Below are 20,756 nucleotides of genomic sequence, written 5' to 3'. Positions count from 1 at the left end.
TTCCTAGATAACGCCCCATGGCGGTCTCCGCGCAGCCTCCACCTCTCCCCGCCCCGCAGCCTGATCTGCATTGTCAATAAGCTGCCACGGTTTCCTATACCTCGCTATGTGAAACCCTCGACACACCCTCCTGCTGCAGAAACTCACCTCCTCCCCCTCCCAGAATATAGTCAGCGGCAGGTGGAAGAGTTTCAATACCGAGCTGCACTTCCCCCGGGATCACTTCGCTCTCTATGGTCGCCCTGCGTCTTCGCCGAAGAGAAGAAGCCCCTATCCCCAAACATCACGCTGGTCGTGGAATGATCGTAGCGCAGGTAAGACCGGCACCGTCCCTCCTGGCAGCTCCAGGGTTAACCCTCTAACCTCTGGGGGTTTGAAACTTTTTTTTTTTTTGGCTATAGTTTTAGATTTCAATGTCGCAAACTTTACGAAGAAGCGACAAAGTTAACAAAGTTGTGGGGGAAAGGAATGGGTGCCCTATAACCTCACCTGTGTGCCGGATACTATTATGGGTTTTATAGGTATATAGTATATACACAGTGCGTTATACGCCCGTCACCCTGGTGCTGTAAAACCTTCTCTTTATCTGCTTTGCACTATGTCCTGTTGTGTGGTTTATTTTTATTATTTTTCTTAATTTTTTATGTTGTGTTTTTTTTTTTTATATTTTTTTTTTTTTTTTTGTTTTTTTTTTGGTGGACGTAGATTTAATCTTTTATGGCTGGATTAACAATGGCTGACGTCTGGCCCTTCCCAAATCAGATTGTATAGGGAAGCTTCACCCCACTGTTCAGTTACTGCATTGTTCCCCTAACCTGTGGCTGTCCAGCTGTTCCAAAACTACAACTCCCAGCATGCCCTGACAGCCTGTTGTCTGTAAATCCCAATCTGTGCCACTCAAGCTGATGCACAACCACAATTCCCAGCATGCCCTGACAGCCGGTTGTCACTAATCCCCAACTTGTGGCTCTCCAGCTGTTGCGAAACTACAACTCCCAGCATGCCCTGACAGCCTGTTGTCTGTAAATCCCAATCTGTGCCACTCAAGCTGATGCACAACCACAATTCCCAGCATGCCCTGACAGCTGGTTGTCACTAATCCCCCAACTTGTGGCTCTCCAGCTGTTGCAAAACTACAACTCTCAGCATGCCCGGACAGCCGTTGGCTGTCCGGGCATGCTGGGAGTTGTAGTTTCGCAACAGCTGGAGAGCCACAGGTTGGGAATCCCTGATTTACTCTTCTTTTCCAATCCCAATTACTAACAGAATATTCTAGAACAATGGTTGCAATACTACAACACCCTGGATATGTATCCTCTATGACAGTGTTTCCCAATCTGTGTGCCTCCAGCTGTTGCAATACTACAACTCCCAGCATGCCCGGACAGCATCTACCCTCCTGTAGACAGCTACAGGTAGCCAAGAGTTAATTGCACATCAGGACGCATTTGGCTACAAGTCTTACTGGATATGTATCCTCTATGACAGTGTTTCCCAATCTGTGTGCCTCCAGCTGTTGCAATACTACAACTCCCAGCATGCCCGGACAGCATCTACCCTCCTGCATACAGCTACAGGTAGTAAAGGGTTAATTGCACATCAGGACGCATTTGGCTACAAGTCTTACTGGATATGTATCCTCTAGGACAGTGTTTCCCAATCTGTGTGCCTCCAGCTGTTGCAATACTAGAACTCCCAGCATACCCGGACAGCATATACCCCCCCTGTCTACACCGGCTCAAGGTGGTAAGGGGTTAAATGATGCACATCAGGACACAATCACATTTGGCTACGAGTATTACTAGACATGTATCCTCTATGGCAGCCTTTTCCTAACCAGGGTGCCTCCAGCTGTTCTAAAACTACAACTCCCAGCATGCTGGAAATTGTCGTTTTACAACTACAGATAGTGGATAGTTGAAAAGGGGTTGTTCAGAATTAGAAAAAGAAAGTTTAGTTTATGTTTATATTCTCCAAAAAACAGTGTCACCCCTGTCTTCAGGCTGTGTGCGGTATTGCAGCTCAGTCCCATTGAAGTGAATGGACTCTAGTTGTAATGCCACACACAACCTGAGGACAGTGGTGGTGCTGTTTTTAGACATAATTAGCTGCGTTTAGGGAGAAGGGGTGCATCCTAGTTTCATTTCGGCTTCAGGGGGTACAGGTGCTGAGGGTTTTGTGTCTGTAGCAATGACAAAAGTCCTGTTTATGGTTAACCTGTTCCTGGCTGAACGTTACATTGATCAGGTGTCATCCGGTCCTTTTATCTTCTATAGGGAATTGTTAGTTCTGGAATTCCTTGATATAGTGGGGAGTCTCCTCATCTATTAGCCCAGTGGCCTCCAAACTGCAGCCATCCAGCTGTTGCAATACTACAACTCCCAGCATGCCCGGACAGCATCTACCCTCCTGCATACAGCTACAGGTAGTAAAGGGTTAATTGCACATCAGGACGCATTTGGCTACAAGTCTTACTGGATATGTATCCTCTAGGACAGTGTTTCCCAATCTGTGTGCCTCCAGCTGTTGCAATACTAGAACTCCCAGCATACCCGGACAGCATATACCCCCCCTGTCTACACCGGCTCAAGGTGGTAAGGGGTTAAATGATGCACATCAGGACACAATCACATTTGGCTACGAGTATTACTAGACATGTATCCTCTATGGCAGCCTTTTCCTAACCAGGGTGCCTCCAGCTGTTCTAAAACTACAACTCCCAGCATGCTGGAAATTGTCGTTTTACAACTACAGATAGTGGATAGTTGAAAAGGGGTTGTTCAGAATTAGAAAAAGAAAGTTTAGTTTATGTTTATATTCTCCAAAAAACAGTGTCACCCCTGTCTTCAGGCTGTGTGCGGTATTGCAGCTCAGTCCCATTGAAGTGAATGGACTCTAGTTGTAATGCCACACACAACCTGAGGACAGTGGTGGTGCTGTTTTTAGACATAATTAGCTGCGTTTAGGGAGAAGGGGTGCATCCTAGTTTCATTTCGGCTTCAGGGGGTACAGGTGCTGAGGGTTTTGTGTCTGTAGCAATGACAAAAGTCCTGTTTATGGTTAACCTGTTCCTGGCTGAACGTTACATTGATCAGGTGTCATCCGGTCCTTTTATCTTCTATAGGGAATTGTTAGTTCTGGAATTCCTTGATATAGTGGGGAGTCTCCTCATCTATTAGCCCAGTGGCCTCCAAACTGCAGCCATCCAGATGTTGCAAAACTACAACTCCCAGCATGCCAGGAGGGCCACAGTTTGGGGACCACTGAAATTAGCCAATACGAAGAGCAGTTACATAGAGTGCCCACTGATTTCACTGAGCACGGTGTAATGCTTTATTTGCCCTGTGGTGGCGCTGCAGGGAACTCAAACACTTGTTGCGAGGTGCCCCCATAGCAGTGGTCTCCAAACTGTGGCCCTCCAGATGTTGCAAAACTACAGCAGGAATAGCCATCAGGAACTGGGGGGGGGGGGGGGGGGGGACAGGACGTCATGTGGTCAATGTATAGTGTAGAGTTCTCCTTTAAGATGTCTGACAGCAGGATCATACAAGGACAATTGTCAATCCGCAGAGCTCATCCCAATGCCGCCCCCGCACCTTAATATCTTCCTAAAGGGAAGAACAGAGAAGACTGCGGCCGGTGCATTATTTATCTATGGAGAGATCTGATGACCGTGTAATGAGGGAAGGCCGCAGTCTGCGGTTACCAGGAGCGCCGCTTCTCACTTTATAGGCAAATACCGGTGTGTATATAATATAATTTCTACATTTCTGGTTCAATTTGGCTGATAACAGGGGACAATAGACTGCATTCACCTGCACAGTAAATGCAGGACCAGTTTGTCTCTAGCCGTTGCAAAACTACAACTCCCAGCATGCCCGGACAGCCGTTGGCTGTCCGGGCATGCTGGGAGTTGTAGTTTTGCATCAGCTGAAGGCACACTGATCTAGGTGCCATCTTTATTCACAATGGACGCCACACACACACACGGGGGCTGCGCACATCTCCGGTATAACACCTCATGGTGTTGGTGTTGTGTTTGCTGCGTCCCTTGCTGACTGTCTCCATTACATAACCCTGAGCTGTCTCGTAACACTCTAATGGCTGCTAATGATGCCGGTGGATTTTATATGAGACGTTTTACGCGACTAGTCACTCACACAGGGCTGCTGGTGACTGACTGGCACCTTGTAGTGCACGTGGATCCAAGATGGCTGCCATGTTTATGTGCAGGGGGGCCAATGTTCCCCATGACAATGGCTGACCACTACAAAGAGACATAGGGGGCGCTCTAGGCTGTATGGCGCCATTGTCTTAGGGGAGTCTGTATCTATGTGGGTCCTTATAACACCCCATAGTGACCCTTACACTTAGGGTTGCCACCTTTCCCTCAGAAAAATACCGGTCATGGGTGTGGCTATGTGGGGGTGGAGCTACAAAAGGGGAGGGGCCAGATTGCACAGGGGCTGAGGGATCAGGGGTTTAAGAAATGGCATGGGGGATGGGAGGGGTGTTTAAGAAATGGCATGGGGGATGGGAGGGGGGTTTAAGAAATGGCATGGGGGATGGGATGGATACAATATATATGCGGGGGGAGTTTTCCTATATCGCACAAAAAAATTTACATTTAGAGAATACCTACCAAAACCCTATTTATGCCAGCGGCGGCGGTAGTGGTGGTGCGCGACAGCAACGCTGGCTCTCTGTGATGACGAGTGACGTCCCCCTGCGCAACGTCAGATAAACAGGCTAATCAGACAGTATCACACATGACAGGATTAGATGCACAGGCTCAGCAGACAGTATCACACATAACAGGATTAGATACACAGGCTCAGCAGACAGTATCACACATGACAGATTTAGATGCACAGGCTCAGCAGACAGTATCACACATGACAGATATAGATACACAGGCTCAGCAGACAGTATCACACATGACAGATATAGATACACAGGCTCAGCAGACAGTATCACACATGACAGATTTGGATATACAGGCTCAGCTCACAGTATCACACATGACAGGATTAGATACAGAGCGCAGCAGACAGTATCGCACATGACAGGATTAGATACAGAGCGCAGCAGATAGTTTCACACATTAAATCAGTGTTTCCCAACCAGGGTGCCTCCAGCTATTGCAAAACTACAACTCCCAGCATGCCCGGACAGCCAAAGGCTGTCTGGGCATGCTGGGAGTAATAGTTTTGCAACAGCTGGAGGCACCCTGGTTGGGAAACACTGCATTAAATACACAATTTTGCAGAGAGGTCTCACCAGTCTCTTGTCTTCACTTTCTCCTTTCCCCGGGCGGCTCCAGGTTAAGGAATGTCCGGGGTTGAGGAGGAATGGGGGGGGGGGGCAATTATTTATCCCATGGGGCCACATGAGAAACTAAAAATATTGTGGAGGGTCGGGTAGTTTTTCCCCAGATTAGGCAGCATAGTTGTCCCCCAGATTAGGCAGCATAGTTGTCCCCCAGATCAGGCAGCATAGTTGTCCCCCAGATCAGGCAGCATAGTTGTCCCCCAGATTAGGCAGCATAGTTGTCCCCCAGATTAGGAGCATAGTTGTCCCCCAGATTAGGAGCATAGTTGTCCCCCAGATTAGGAGCATAGTTGTACCCCAGTTGTCCCCCAGATTAGGAGCATAGTTGTACCCCAGTTGTCCCCCAGATTAGGAGCATAGTTGTACCCCAGTTGTACCCCAGATTAGGAGCATAGTTGTACCCCAGTTGTCCCCCAGATTAGGAGCATAGTTGTACCCCAGTTGTCCCCCAGATTAGGAGCATAGTTGTACCCCAGTTGTCCCCCAGATTAGGAGCATAGTTGTACCCCAGTTGTCCCCCAGATTAGGATCATAGTTGTACCCCAGTTGTCCCCCAGATTAGGAGCATAGTTGTACCCCAGTTGTCCCCCAGATTAGGAGCATAGTTGTACCCCAGATTAGGCAGCATAGTTGTCCCCCAGATTAGGCAGCATAGTTGTCCCCCAGATTAGGCAGCATAGTTGTCCCCCAGATTAGGCAGCATAGTTGTCCCCCAGATTAGGAGCATAGTTGTCCCCCAGATTAGGAGCATAGTTGTCCCCCAGATTAGGCAGCATAGTTGTCCCCCAGATTAGGAGCATAGTTGTCCCCCAGATTAGGAGCATAGTTGTCCCCCAGATTAGGAGCATAGTTGTCCCCCAGATTAGGCAGCATAGTTGTCCCCCAGATTAGGCAGCATAGTTGTCCCCCAGATTAGGCAGCATAGTTGTCCCCCAGATTAGGCAGCATAGTTGTCCCCCAGATTAGGCAGCATAGTTGTCCCCCAGATTAGGCAGCATAGTTGTCCCCCAGATTAGGCAGCATAGTTGTCCCCCAGATTAGGCAGTTTACCCCCCCCCCCCTACACACACACACACACATATATACACAGACACAGAGACACAGACACATATAAACACAGACACATATATACACACAGACACATACACAGACACATATATACACACAGACACACACACAGACACATATATACACACAGACACATATATACACACAGACACATATATACACACAGACACATATATACACAGACACATATATACACACAGACACATACACAGACACATATATACACACACACATATATACACACACACACATATATACACACAGACACTCACCCGCCCTGCGCTGCAGAGGGAGACAGGATACACGGCCTCTCCCCTCCCTGCTCTGCCTATGGGGGGTTGTAAGACTGCACGGGGCAGAGGGAAGGCGGGGGAGGGGGAGAGAGGAGACAGGAGGTCACGCCCCCTCCCCAGCACTGTACAGTCTCTTCCTGTCATCGCACGGAGCTCTCCCTGTCACAGGCTGCTGGTGTCAGACCTGGGCATTGTACGGCCGGTCATGAAAGCAGTGTTCTTCTGGGAATGCTGCTCCGTCCGCCCCTGTCAGTGAATGAAAAATACCGGCCATTGCATAGCCGGTATTTTTCATCCAAACTTACCGGCACAGCCCGGAATGTAGATGAAAATACCGGCTGTGCCGGTAAAATACCGGCAGGGTGGCAACCCTACTTACACTTGGTAACCTGCTCGGTTGCTATGGCCCCTACACTTGGTAACCTGCTCGGTTGCCATGGCCCCTACACTTGGTAACCTGCTCGGTTGCCATGGCCCCTACACTTGGTAACCTGCTCGGTTGCTATGGCCCCTACACTTGGTAACCTGCTCGTTTGCTATGGCCCCTACACTTGGTAACCTGCTCGTTTGCTATGGCCCCTACACTTGGTAACCTGCTCGTTTGCTATGGCCCCTACACTTGGTAACCTGCTCGGTTGCTATGGCCCCTACACTTGGTAACCTGCTCGGTTGCTATGGCCCCTACACTTGGTAACCTGCTCGGTTGCTATGGGCTCAGGACATACTGGGACTATTTTAGAGGAGCCGACCGTCCTAAATCCCAACCAGTTTGGGCACTTCTTGTCCCATTCCCATTGTTTAAGGCTCTGCCATCCTGCCCGGCCTGTTCCTCTTGTGCCACTGCTCGACCCCATCCGCCATTTTGTTTGGGTTACAATGGGGTCACTTACATACAATGAGTATCTACTGGGAAACTCAAGGGTGTGGGGGACGGGAGACATACACGCCTCTGCTCACCATCTGTAAAGTATGTCACTACTACTCCCAGCTGTCCAGGCTTGCTGGGAGTTGTAGTTTTTCAAGATGTGGAGGTCCATAGAGAAGGCCGTGTTGTGATCAGTGGCAACAGAGGTTCCTTGCAGCTGCTTGTCCCATTCCCCAACAGAACAAAAGATGGCGACTGAATGCGCATTGCGCTGGTAACCGTTTATAGCTTTGGCGCCGCTTATCTCCAAAGGAAAATCCCATTCTGTGGTCTCCTTATCAATCCTGCAACGAGAGACGTCCGAGTCAGAATGCAGTAGGGTTCGCATTTCTGTGTGGGAAACGTGCTGTGGATCTTCTATTGCTGGGCTGAGATACGTTGGCTAAGTGGACAGTATCTCACAAGATGAGCTTAGATACGCAAGCTCGGAAGACAGTATTATAGGCTTAGATACAAAAGTGGCTTCAAATGTGAGAGGTCTGCCATGCTTAGTGTATTATTAGAGGTTTGGATACACTGGCTAAGCAGACGGTATCACACATGATAGGCTTAGATACACTAACTCATCACTCAAGAACAAAATGTTTTAAAGTGACCATACATATTAGATCAGTGGTTTTCAACCTGTGGCTCTCCAGCAGTTGCAAAACTACAGCTCCCAGCATGCCCGGACAGCCGAAGTTTTGTAGCAGCTAAAGAACCACAGGTGGGGAAACCACTGCATCTTTTTCCTCTGCTGCGGGATCTGAAGCTGGCAGTCCCCCTGTCTGTTGAAAACATGTGTATGCTCAGCAGAGCCGAGTGTGCATGTGTATATAAATGGATTAGTAGAAAAAGCTGTCAGTCAGACGAACTGTATGGCCAGCATTAGATACACTGTTTGCTGAGTGAGGGTATCACACATGATGGTATAGATACACTGAGCAGACAGTATCGCACACATCGGGATTAGATACACTGGCTTAGCAGCAGCAGCATGGTGTAGCATTGATAGGGTGCGTTCACATAAACGTAATTTCTCTCAAACTTCCAGAGTGTTTCCCGCTGTGAGTTTTACCTACTGGCTCAGCAGACAGTATCGCTTGTGATAGGCTTGTATACACTGGCTCAGAAGACTGTATAGCCCATAATAGGCTTGGATACACTGGCTCAGCAGACAGTATCGCACATGACGAGATTAGATACACTGGCTCAGCAGACAGTATCGCACATGACGAGATTAGATACACTGGCTCAGCAGACAGTGTTGCACATGACGGGATTAGATACACTGGCTCGGCAGACAGTATAGCACATAATAGGCTTGGATACACTGGCTCAGCAGACAGTATCGCACACGTCAGGATTAGATACACTGGCTTAGCAGCAGCATGGTGTAGCAATGATAGGGTGCGTTCACATAAACTTATTTTCTCTCAAACTTCCAGATGGGAGTTTGAGAGGAAATACGCTTTTGTGAACGAGCCCTTTTAAAGGGAAACCCCGGAAGCTCTGGGATACCTGGTATCACGTACGGCCCAGATACTGAGCGCTCGCACTGTTTGCAGAGTAAAGCTCCGGCGCTGCGTTCAGGTTCATCGGCTCAAGCTAAACCTGTAAGTAAGTAAACAGATAGGGAGCAGATAAAATGCAGGACGTCACCCTCCGCGGCAGGGTTCCCCAATCTGTGGCCCTCCAGCTGTTGCAGAACTACAACTCCCAGCAGGCCCGGACAGCTTTGAGAGTTGCCGTTTTGCTTCAGGTTGGGAGACGATAAACGGGGACGATCGCTCATAATTTTACGATTCTATACGAGATGATAATGTATACACCTGGGCACCGCTGCGTCATGGAGAACCCATGTGACCATCACTAATACCGTGACCTGATTCCATTCCTTGCACACGCCTCAGTGACTCAAGGAGATACGGAATATTGTAATGTTATCTCGGAGAGGAGAGAAGTTTCATAGGAGTGGCGGCGGATTAGGAATATTTATATGTGCGTCTGTGTATATATATGTATATATATATATTATAGTTTTCATAAGACAAGCGCACTGTAATTTGGGCAGCAATGTATGTGGTGCCCCCTAGTGGGTGAGACCAGTGTATCCCAAGTATCTAGGAGCGGGTCTTTGGGTACAGTCATATCCCATTGTAGTAGTATAGGGTCTATAGGGCAGTATTTTACAGCCAGTGAGCCTCCAGCTGTTGCAAAACTACAACTCCCAGCATGCCCGGACAGCCAATGGCTGTCCGGGCATGCTGGGAGTTGTAGTTTTTGCAACAGCTGGAGGCACACAGGTTGGGAAAAACTGTGATTGACTCTCCTATAGCTCTCTAGCTTCATGACTAGTGCATTCTGGGTAACCTCCACGTTGGAGCCCGAGGTTTCATTACGTGCCACCACGTACAGATGTGATTGGAGTCATTACATGGCCACTTGCCCACACTCTCCACCAGCTCTCAGCAACACCTCAAATATCTGTGTTAAAGTGGTATTCTGGTGCTAGCCTAAAAATTTATATGGTGCCAGGCCCCATTTAAAAAAAAAAAAAAAAAAAGTCATACTTACCTGTGCCTGGTCTGCCGCATCTCCCATCCAGGCCCGCGGTCTTCTTCCTGCTCCCAAGCCAACCACTGGCCGCATCGGGGTCCTGTCTCAGCCAGTGATTGACTGCACCGAGCGCAGGAACAGAATAGAAGATCAGGGGCCTGGACAGAAGATTGCGGCAGACCAGGGCATAGGTAAGTATAGCTTTTTAAAAAAATCTATTTTTTTTTTATTTCTATAGTTTTAACAGCATAATGTTGTTTTATGCTAGCACCGGAATACCCCTTTAATACTGGGGTCTCCAGTGGATTCCATGTGACCAGCTGTCCTCTGAGCATGCAGGAAGTTACAATTTTGCAACAGCTGGAGGCACCCTGGTTGGGAAACACTGATGTGACTAATTGAGTGTTTTGGTTGTGTCTTTATAAACGCTGAGTAAATAGAAACCCATGAAACGTGTACTAAAACCTAATCTGATTTGCATTTATTTATTTTTTTAAACATTTTTTTTTAATGAGTCAACGTTAATCCTCTATGAGGCACGTCGGTGAGCGTTCTCCGTATATATTTTGGGAGCAACAAATGCGATGTAATCTCTGAGCATTTAAATAACCATGTGGAGTCTTCTCTTGTGCTGCACCTTCCCTCTAGAACAGTGGTCTCCAACCTGCGGACCTCCAGATGTTGCAAAACTACAACTCCCAGCATGCCCGGACAGCCAACGGCTGTCCGGGCATGCTGGGAGTTGTAGTTTTGCAACATCTGGAGGTCCGCAGGTTGGAGACCACTGCTTTAGAACTCTCTGCCTCAAGCCTTTCCCTAGATTTTGCTACTAATAAAAAGGGACTTTCCTTCCTCAGATAAGTTACATTATCGATGCGCGCAAAGGTTACTTACCGCCATATATAAGGCAGCGTGCGCTTGAATGCTTCTCGCTACTTCTTCTATGGATCAATGATCTGAATGAAGCCATTAGTCACCGGGCTGGAATGTAGGTCACGAGATAGAAGCGGCTTCTCGCCCCCTTATAGTCACCGCTTCTTTATATCAAGACGTCCTAGTTGTCACTTGTCTAAACCAATGTTTCCCAACCAGGGTGCCTCCTGCTGTTGCAAAACTACAACTCCCGGCATGCCGAACAATTCCTTTTTTGAATTTCTTTCCTGTCTGACCATAGTGTTCTCTGCTGCCACCTCTGTCCGTGTCAGGAACTGTCCAGAGTACAAGCAAATCCCCATAGCAAACCTCTCCTGCTCTGGACAGTTCCTGACACGGACAGAGGTGGCAGCAGAGAGCACTGTGGTCAGACTGCAAAGAACTACACAACTTCCTGTGGCGCATACAGCAGCTAATAAGTACTGGAAGGAATAAGATTTGTAAATAAAAGTAATTTACAAATCTGTATAACTTTCTGACAAAAGTTGATTTAAAAAAAATTGTTTCCACCGGAGTACCCCTTTAATTGGTATAAAGTTATTGGGATATTCTAGAATTCTGTAGCATCCATCATCCCATAAGAAAGCTATTATTAATAATAATAATAATAATAAAAATAATAATAATAATAATAATCATATAATTATGATTATCTATTATATATTATCTATTATCATTTATTATATTGTCTATTATATTATATTATCTATTATGATTATTTTATCTATTATATATTCTATTATCCTGTGATTATATCTATTATATGATTATATTATCTAATATTCTATTATCCTATGATTATATCATCTATTATATTGTATTATCTATTATATTATTATATTATCTATTATATATTATATTATCCTATGATTATATCATCTATTATATTATATTATCTATTATCTATTATATATTCTATTATCATATGATTATATCATCTATTATATTATCTATTATATTATTATATATTCTATTATCCTGTGATTATATCTAATATATTATCTATTATATGATTATATTATCTAATATTCTATTATCCTATGATTATATCATCTATTATATTATATTATATTATCTATTATATATTCTATTATCATATGATTATATCATCTATTATATTATCTATTATATTATTATATATTCTATTATCCTGTGATTATATCTAATATATTATCTATTATATGATTATATTATCTAATATTCTATTATCCTATGATTATATCATCTATTATATTATATTATCTACTATATATTCCATTATCCTATGATTATATCATCTATTATATTATATTATCTATTATATATTCTATTATCATATGATTATATCATCTATTATATTATTATGTTATCTATTATATATTCTATTATCCTGTGATTATATCATCTATTATCTATTTTATGATGATATTATCTATTATTATATATTCTGTGATTCTATCCTGATTGTCCATTCACGTCTCTGTGTTTACACCTGTACAGGTCTTGTTACCATAAAGAACCTTCAGCTTTTTACCTAAAAACCCCATCTACGAGAAGCTCAACAGATCCAAGATGGATAAAGGAGTCACCGTCCAGAATCCTTACGGCAACGTCACCATTCCGCGGGCGCAGCTGAAGAACAGCTTCATCCGGGAGACGCTTGGTGAAGATCTGGATGGGGTGGTGATCACAAACACCGCAGCAGTGCCAACCTACCCCACGTACATTACACAGGATCCAGTAGGCAACAACAACCCAACCACCATCCAGACCGACTACAAGGTCCACACACAGGAGTCGTGGAGACGGCCGTACAATCCCTACGCTGGTGACAATCCTCAGAATGGAGGCCAAAACGAGGCCATGCACAACATCGACCTGGACCAACAGTACAAGGATGTCGCGGCAGAAGAGAATCCGTGCTGCTGTTGTCCCTGTTGTAGCTGCTGTAATCCCTGCTGTGGCTGCTGTAATCCCTGCTGTGGCTGCTGTACCTGCTGCAAGCCGTGCTGCGTTGTCTCCTAATACGTTGGTGACCGTGTCCCGAGCCACAAAACAAAACATGACTCCAGGTTCTGTCTTGTTGAATCGGACACGATGGTGGATCTTCTGACCAAAGTCCAGACCAAAGTCCAAGGAGATCTCCTTCTTCTCTGGGTCCTATCTACCTTTTGTAAACCAATGTTAAGTGCAATGACGAGGGACTGGTCTACCTCTTTGGCGTAGACTCAGTTGCCAAATTAAGCTGGTGGTAATATGGAAAAGCAAAAAACTATTGGGTCTTCCTGTGGATTATTATATATTTTTTTATCGTAATGAAATAGTATTCACGATGCCAACATATCTGTCGAAATTATTAAGAAATGTGGACTTTAGTTATCTATTCTTATTGTGGGGGGTTTCGACAATACCGAGACCCCAAACTGAATTATATATATTCCTAGTTGCTACTTTGTACCAGTCATATATTTAAAGGGGAGGCTCACTTTTACTCAGTTCCACCTACACGATCTCCTATAGGTTCACCCAAACCCCACCTACCACAATATGCACTTCCCCCGTTCCCAACACACATAAGTCTATACAGATGTATCCAATGGTGCCCAGATAGCTTATCGTTGGTGAAAAAGTCTAAAAGTGACCACCCCCCCTTTTTTTTTATGTTTTATTCTCACAGTATTTCATTCATATTAAGAATGCAGCACTCCGGTAGCAGATCAGATTGTAATGGTCTGGCGAAAATCTGCAATTTGAAGGAACAATATTTTTAGGAGCTTTGAAAAAAAAAAAAAAAAAAAAAAAAAATACATGGTAGACATAGAACTTTAAAGGGTTACTCCTGTGGAAACCAGATCAACTGGTGCCAGAAAGTTAAACAGATTTGTAAATGACTTCTATAAAAAATCTTAATCCTTCCAGTACTTATTAGCTGCTGTTTACTACAGAGGAAATTTTCAACTAGTGCCAGAAAGTTAAACAGATTAGTAAATTACTTCTATTAAAAAAAATCTTAATCCTTCCGGTACTTTTTAGGGGCTGCATACTACAGAGGAAATGTTTTTTCTATTTGGATTTCTCTGCTGACCTCTGCTGTCCATTTTGGGAACTGTCCAGAGCAGGAGAAAATCACCATAGCAAACCTATGCTGCTCTGGACAGTTCCTAAAATGGACAGCAGAGGGTCAGCAGAGAGCACTGTGCTCCTGACATAAGAGAAATCCAAAAAAAGAAAAGCATTTCCTCTGTAGTATACAGCCCCTAAAAAGTACCGGAAGGATTAAGATTTTTGTATACAGCCCCCAAAAAGTACCGGAAGGATTAAGAATTTTTAATAGAAATAATTTACAAATCTGTTTAACGTTCTGGCTAGAGATGAGCGAACTTACAGTAAATTCGAGTTGTCACGAACTTCTCGGCTCAGCAGTTGATGACTTATCCTGCATAAATTAGTTCAGCTTTCCGGTGCTCCGGTGGGCTGGAAAAGGTGGATACAGTCCTAGGAGACTCTTTCCTAGGACTGTATCCACCTTTTCCAGCCCACCGGAGCACCGGAAAGCTGAACTAATTTATGCAGGATAAGTCATCAACTGCCGAGCCGAGAAGTTCGTGACGAATCGAATTTACTGTAAGTTTGCTCATCTCTAGTTCTGGCACCAGTTGATTAAAAAAAAAAAAAAAATAAATAATAATAATAATTAATAATAAATAAAAATAAAAGTTTTTCACGGCACGGGAGTAACCCTTTAACGTTCTCTAAGCTGAAAGAAGAAATTTGGGATTTTAATTTGAGGCCTAATAGAAAATGTATCTATCGTATGTATATTTGGACTTTTTCTTTCGTTGATTGTAAGGGAGTGGAGCACATAATATTTGGCGTACTCGGCGGGATGCATCATTAGAGTTGATATTATTATTTGGCAATGAAAGAGTCTGTTCGTAAGCCACGTCTCCTAGGAATTTCACGACACACTGCGCCATTTTATATTCATGCCGCACAATGGTCGTCTTCTGTGGAGGCTTTTCTCGCATCTTTTCTTGGTGAAGTATCTTGATGACTTTTATGTTTTTATTATTATAAATTCTTAAGTAATTGATGCCCTTGACTACCGGAATGGACTCATCAGCCATGGAGAAGGTTCCTCAATGTTTCTCAGGACTATGACTTGTGTAATAAATATATATATATATTGAAGCCAGCTCTTACGTGTGCAATGCCATTACCTTATATGTGTATATATATATATATAAATACTTGTAATTAAATTGGATACGTTAAATAACAACAAGTTTTTGGGTTTTCTAGTAGAAGTTGTCTCCTTTTTGTTTTAATGTTATTTCAATGAAACAATAGAATGTTTGTTCTTTTAGTACAGTGGTCTCAAAGTGTGGCCCTCCAGCTGTTGCAAAACAACAACTCCCAGCATCAGAGACCCCCTATAATCATGTTCAGTAGACACCTGATATACTAGACACCCTACTAAAGCAGTGGTCTCAAAGTGTGGCCCTCCAGCTGTTGCAAAACTTCAACTCCCAGCATCAGAGACCCCCTATAATCATGTTCAGTAGACACCTGACATACTAGACACCCTACTAAAGCAGTGGTCTCAAAGTGTGGCCCTCCAGCTGTTGCAAAACTTCAACTCCCAGCATCAGAGACCCCCCTATAATCATGTTCAGTAGACACCTGACATACTAGACACCCTACTAAAGCAGTGGTCTCAAAGTGTGGCCCTCCAGCTGTTGCAAAACTTCAACTCCCAGCATCAGAGACCCCCCTATAATCATGTTCAGTAGACACCTGACATACTAGACACCCTACTAAAGCAGTGGTCTCAAAGTGTGGCCCTCCAGCTGTTGCAAAACTTCAACTCCCAGCATCAGAAACCCCCCTATAATCATGTTCAGTAGACACCTGACATACTAGACACCCTACTAAAGCAGTGGTCTCAAAGTGTGGCCCTCCAGCTGTTGCAAAACTTCAACTCCCAGCATGCCCGGACAGCCGTTGGCTGTCCGGGCATGCTGGGAATTGAAGTTTTGCAACCTCTGGAGGGCCACACTGTGAGTCTACTGAACATGATTAAAGGGGGTCTCTGATGGACCCCCAACAGTAAGGTCCGTTGACCAGAGGTGACGGGAAAGTTTCCCATCCCTCAGTCTGTGTTGACTTTTCCCTTTGTTTGCTCAGTAAGTCTGACATAATCTGTAGTCAAACACAAACCTATCACTGTGTCACAGTTTATCCTCCTCTCTCAGGGGCGATAGCATGCTCCCTCTTTTAAGAAGTTTTATTTTTTAATTTTTTTTTTACTTTTGTTCTATTGTCCACCAACATGGTGCTAAAGGTCATGGCTGGACAGGATGACATCATCACCTATTAGACACACACACACACACACACACACCTTCCAGCTCTATCTGTATACTGCTGCTATCTCTATGGGATCAGGATATATATATATATATATATATATATATATATATATATATATATATATAGTAGTTATACACCTCCCCTCCAGCTCTATCTGTATACTGCTGTTATCTCTATGGGATCAGGATATATAGTAGTTATACACCTCCCCTCCAGCTCTCTGTATACTGCTGTTATCTCTATGGGATCAGGATATATAGTAATTATACACCTCCCCTCCAGCTCTATCTGTATACTGCTACTATATCTATGGAATCAGGATATATAGTAGTTATGCACCTCCCCTCCAGCTCTATCTCTATATTGCTGCTATCTCTGTGGGATCTGGATATATATTAGTTATACACCTCCCCTCCAGCTCTCTGTATACTGCTGCTATCTCTCTATAGGATCAGGATACATAGTACTTATACACCTCCCCTCCAGCTCTATCTGTATACTGCTGCTATCTCTCTGGGATGAGGATATATAGTAGTTATACACCTCCCCTCCAGCTCTCTGTATACTGCTGCTATCTCTATGTGATCAGGATATATATAGTAGTTATATACCCCCCCGAGGATGCGGTGACACTTGTTATAATCTGTTATAGGGAAGCCGTGGGCCATCTGAATGTTCAGCCTACACACTACAAGTAACCCCACACCTCACAAGCTTGGTAAAGTTTTACAATGATGAGGATATCCGCGCCTTGTTTGTGAATACAGGCTGCAGTATACGGACGGAGCCCTGGGCTTGTAAAGGAGGAATTTACAATATGCAAAGCTATATGCAAATGTCCACCCATTGCCGGGTTACAGGATCATTTTACTGCAAGGAGAAAGAATGTTAACAGGTGACATCACGGAGATTATGGGCCCATACGTACTGTAGTTATATAGATACAGGGCTCTTCTTGGCCTTGGGGGTTAAAAGTCATTAAGTATAATGAAGACCCTCTGATTGGCTGAATCCATGGAGCTTCACCCTAATCTATAAGGATCACATTATCCTCGTGGTGGCGTCTCTTAGAGAGGAGTTTCCCAACCAGGGTGCCTCCAACTGTTGCAAAACTACAATTCCCAGCATGCCCGGACAGCCTACAGCAGTATACAGATAGCTGGAGGGGAGGTGTATAACTACTATATATCCTGATCCCATAATGATAGCAGCAGTATACAGATAGAGCTGGAGGGGAGGTGTGTAGCTACTATATATCCTGATCTCATAGAGATAGCAGCAGTATACAGATAGAGCTGGGAGGGGAGGTGTATAATTAATATATATCCTGATCCCATAGCTTTAGCAGCAGGATATAGATTGAGCTGGATAGGAGGGGTATAACTACTATATATCCTGATCCCTTAGAAATAGCAGCAGCATACAGATAGAGCTGGAGGAGAGATGTATAACTACTATACATACTGATCCCATAGAGATAGCAGCAGTATACAGAGAGCTGAAGGAGGTGTGTATAACGACTATATAGCTCAATCCCATAGAGATAACCTCAGTAGTAAGTAGTGTTGCTCGCGAATATTCGCAATTCGAATATTATTCGCGAATATCGCATATTCGCGAATTCGCGAATTTCGCGAATATAGCGCTATATATTCGTAATTACGAATATTCGTTTTTTTTTTGTTTTTTTTTCTTCACAGTACACATCACAGTGATCATCCCTCTCTGCTTCCAGCTTGTGTGGTGTAAAGAAGACTCTAATACTACTGTGTGAGACTGGCGTGCGAAAATTCGCATATGCGAAAATTAGTATATGCGAATTTACGCATATGCGAATTTTCGCGTATGCTAATTTTGTATATGCTAATTTTCACATCTTTAAATTTTCGCATACGCGAATTTCCGCATATGCGAAAATAAAACGAGGATATGACGAATATGCGAATATTCGCGAATATATGACGAATATTCGTCCATATATTCGCGAATATTCGCGAATTCGAATATGGCCTATGCCGCTCAACACTAGTAGTAAGGAGATTACCGGAGGAGGAGGTTTGTTACAGTGTGTCACCCCTGTAGTAAGGTGATTACATGAGGAGGAGGTTTGTTACAGTGTGTCACCCCAGTAGTAAGGAGATTACATGAGGAGGGGGTTTGTTACAGTGTGTCACCCCAGTAGTAAGGAGATTACATGGGGAGGAGGTTTGTTACAGTGTGTCACCCCAGTAGTAAGGAGATTATATGAGGAGGAGGTTTGTTACAGTGTGTCACCCCAGTAGTAAGGAGATTACATGAGGAGGAGGTTTGTTACAGTGTGTCACCCCAGCAGTAAGGAGATTACATGAGGAGGAGGTTTGTTACTGTGTGTCAGCCCAGTAGTAAGGAGATTACATGAGGAGGAGGTTTGTTACAGTGTGTCACCCCAGTAGTAAGGAGATTACATGAGGAGGGGGTTTGTTACAGTGTGTCACCCCAGTAGTAAGGTGATTACCGAGGAGGAGGTTTGTTACAGTGTGTCACCCCAGTAGTAAAGTGATTACATGAGGAGGAGGTTTGTTACAGTGTGTCACCCCAGCAGTAAGGAGATTACATGAGGAGGAGGTTTGTTACAGTGTGTCACCCCAGTAGTAAGGTGGGGCGTGTCCAGGGGCGGCAAAATTAGCTTTCTCCTAGGGTGGCAAAAATCCTTTCACCTGGCCCTCAGATCAACAGCCAACTTATGTCATACATGGGTGAGCTGGTCCTGCCAAAACGAGTAACCATGAATGATCAAAGGGGGCGCAGTTCTGAACAGGTCATTGGTTCGGTCCGTGACACCGAGTGACCCAGTAAATAAAGGGAGCCAAAAGGGGCTCACACGGGTTAGATGTAGAGCGAATTCCTGGGATGGCGGCCTTGTTGCAGGTGGTGCTGTCTTGTAAATCAAAAGGAGCAATGATTTGATTTATCTTGCCCACTTGGCACAGCCCTGGCACACACTTACCCGACCGCAATGAAGAGAGTATTGTATTAGGAAAAAATTTGGGAAGGAGGCCAAGAGGTCAGCACAAATCAGTTTACTAGTCTTGGCACGAGCGAGAACATATCGTACCTCGTGATACATGAGCCGACCCTCCATGTTGTACCTGGATTTAAACAACAGGATTTTATAAGGGTGAGGACAAGGGGTTCTCTACCTAAAAAGAGGCCTCCAAAGGTGGTGAAGCTTGTGGTTGGGACCATTGATACCAAAACGAAGCTCAACAATCCACTGGATCTAATGTCAGAACCATCAATCCTCCGAAAAGTTTTGGAGGTCAATCTGCTTTAGGGGATCTCTACCTATAATGAGGTCTTCAAAGGTGGCGAAGTCTATGGCTGGAACCATTGATCCTACCAAATCAGATACATCGACGACGTTCAAGAATCCACTGGATGGAACGTTCAATCCTCCGTCAACTTGTGGGGGTCGATCTGCTTTAGGGGATCTCTACCTATAATGAGGTCTTCAAAGGTGGCGAAGTCTGTGGCTGGAACCATTGATCCTACCAAATCAGATACATCGACTACGTTCAACAATCCACTGGATGGAACGTTCAATCCTCCGTCAACTTGTGGGGGTCAATCTGCTTTAAGGTAGGGTCACACGTAACGGATCCGCAGCGTATTTTACGCGGCAGATCCGCCGGTGACTCAACCCATTTTGTGCCTCCAGCGGTTGCCACACCCCGTTCCCCTGCCTCGCTCCGCCCCTGGCGGAGCGAGGCAGGGGAACGGGGGTGGCAACTGCTGGAGGCACAAAATAGGTTGAGTCACCGGCGGGTCTGCCGCGTAAAATACGCTGCGGATCCGTTACGTGTGACCCTACCCTTAGTCTTTATGTTCATGAGTTGGAATTTCCGTGCGGAATTCCGCGTTGTAGTTCTGCACTGAGAATCCTCAGCACACCTCAGAAATTCTGATCCTGGTGTCGGCAGAAAGAATGAACACGTCTGTAGACTCTGCAAGAAATGCATTGCCATCTATGAGATGGCGCATTTCCGTGCGGTTCTAGCGCTGGCATGTTATGACGGCACCCACACCCTGTCAGGATCAGCAGAACAGACTACAGATGGAAGGAGTCTCCATTGTCCATGCAGCTGTGTTGTGTTCTCCAGGTGATGAATATTTTCTATGCAGATGACAATGGGAACACGCCTGGGGAGCTTCTGCTCATTGTCACCAGGAAGTTCCCGTATTAGAATAATGAATAATAACAACCAACCCTGAGCATATATATATATATATATATATATATATATATATATATATATATATATATACTGTATCTATAT

At 44.7% G+C, this 20,756-nt stretch overlaps 1 protein-coding gene across 4 annotated transcripts; it reads left to right on the top strand.

The window, feature by feature from the left end:
- Positions 1 to 64: 64 nt before the first annotated feature.
- Positions 65 to 13,877, top strand: CYSRT1 (cysteine rich tail 1). Of its 4 annotated transcripts, none has more exons than XM_056539174.1 (2): positions 65 to 314; positions 12,568 to 13,877. In XM_056539174.1, the coding sequence occupies exon 2, from the start codon at positions 12,640 to 12,642 to the stop codon at positions 13,090 to 13,092; it is 453 nt and encodes a 150-aa protein (XP_056395149.1). In that variant the 5' UTR covers positions 65 to 314; positions 12,568 to 12,639; the 3' UTR covers positions 13,093 to 13,877. The 4 variants fall into 4 exon arrangements, with proteins under 4 accessions (XP_056395149.1, XP_056395151.1, XP_056395152.1 ...); XM_056539176.1 differs by lacking the exon at positions 65 to 314 and adding an exon at positions 9,115 to 9,212; XM_056539177.1 differs by lacking the exon at positions 65 to 314 and adding an exon at positions 9,174 to 9,216.
- Positions 13,878 to 20,756: the final 6,879 nt, after the last annotated feature.

The sequence above is a fragment of the Hyla sarda genome, chromosome 9 (assembly GCF_029499605.1).
Source record: "Hyla sarda isolate aHylSar1 chromosome 9, aHylSar1.hap1, whole genome shotgun sequence".
Classification (NCBI taxonomy): Eukaryota; Metazoa; Chordata; class Amphibia; order Anura; family Hylidae; genus Hyla; species Hyla sarda.
This window is presented reverse-complemented; position numbering and strand designations above follow the sequence as displayed.

What these genes read in the sequence shown, in the direction of transcription:
- CYSRT1 (XM_056539174.1), top strand. Translation starts at nt 12,640, where the DNA reads ATGGATAAAGGAGTCACCGTCCAGAATCCTTACGGCAACGTCACCATT.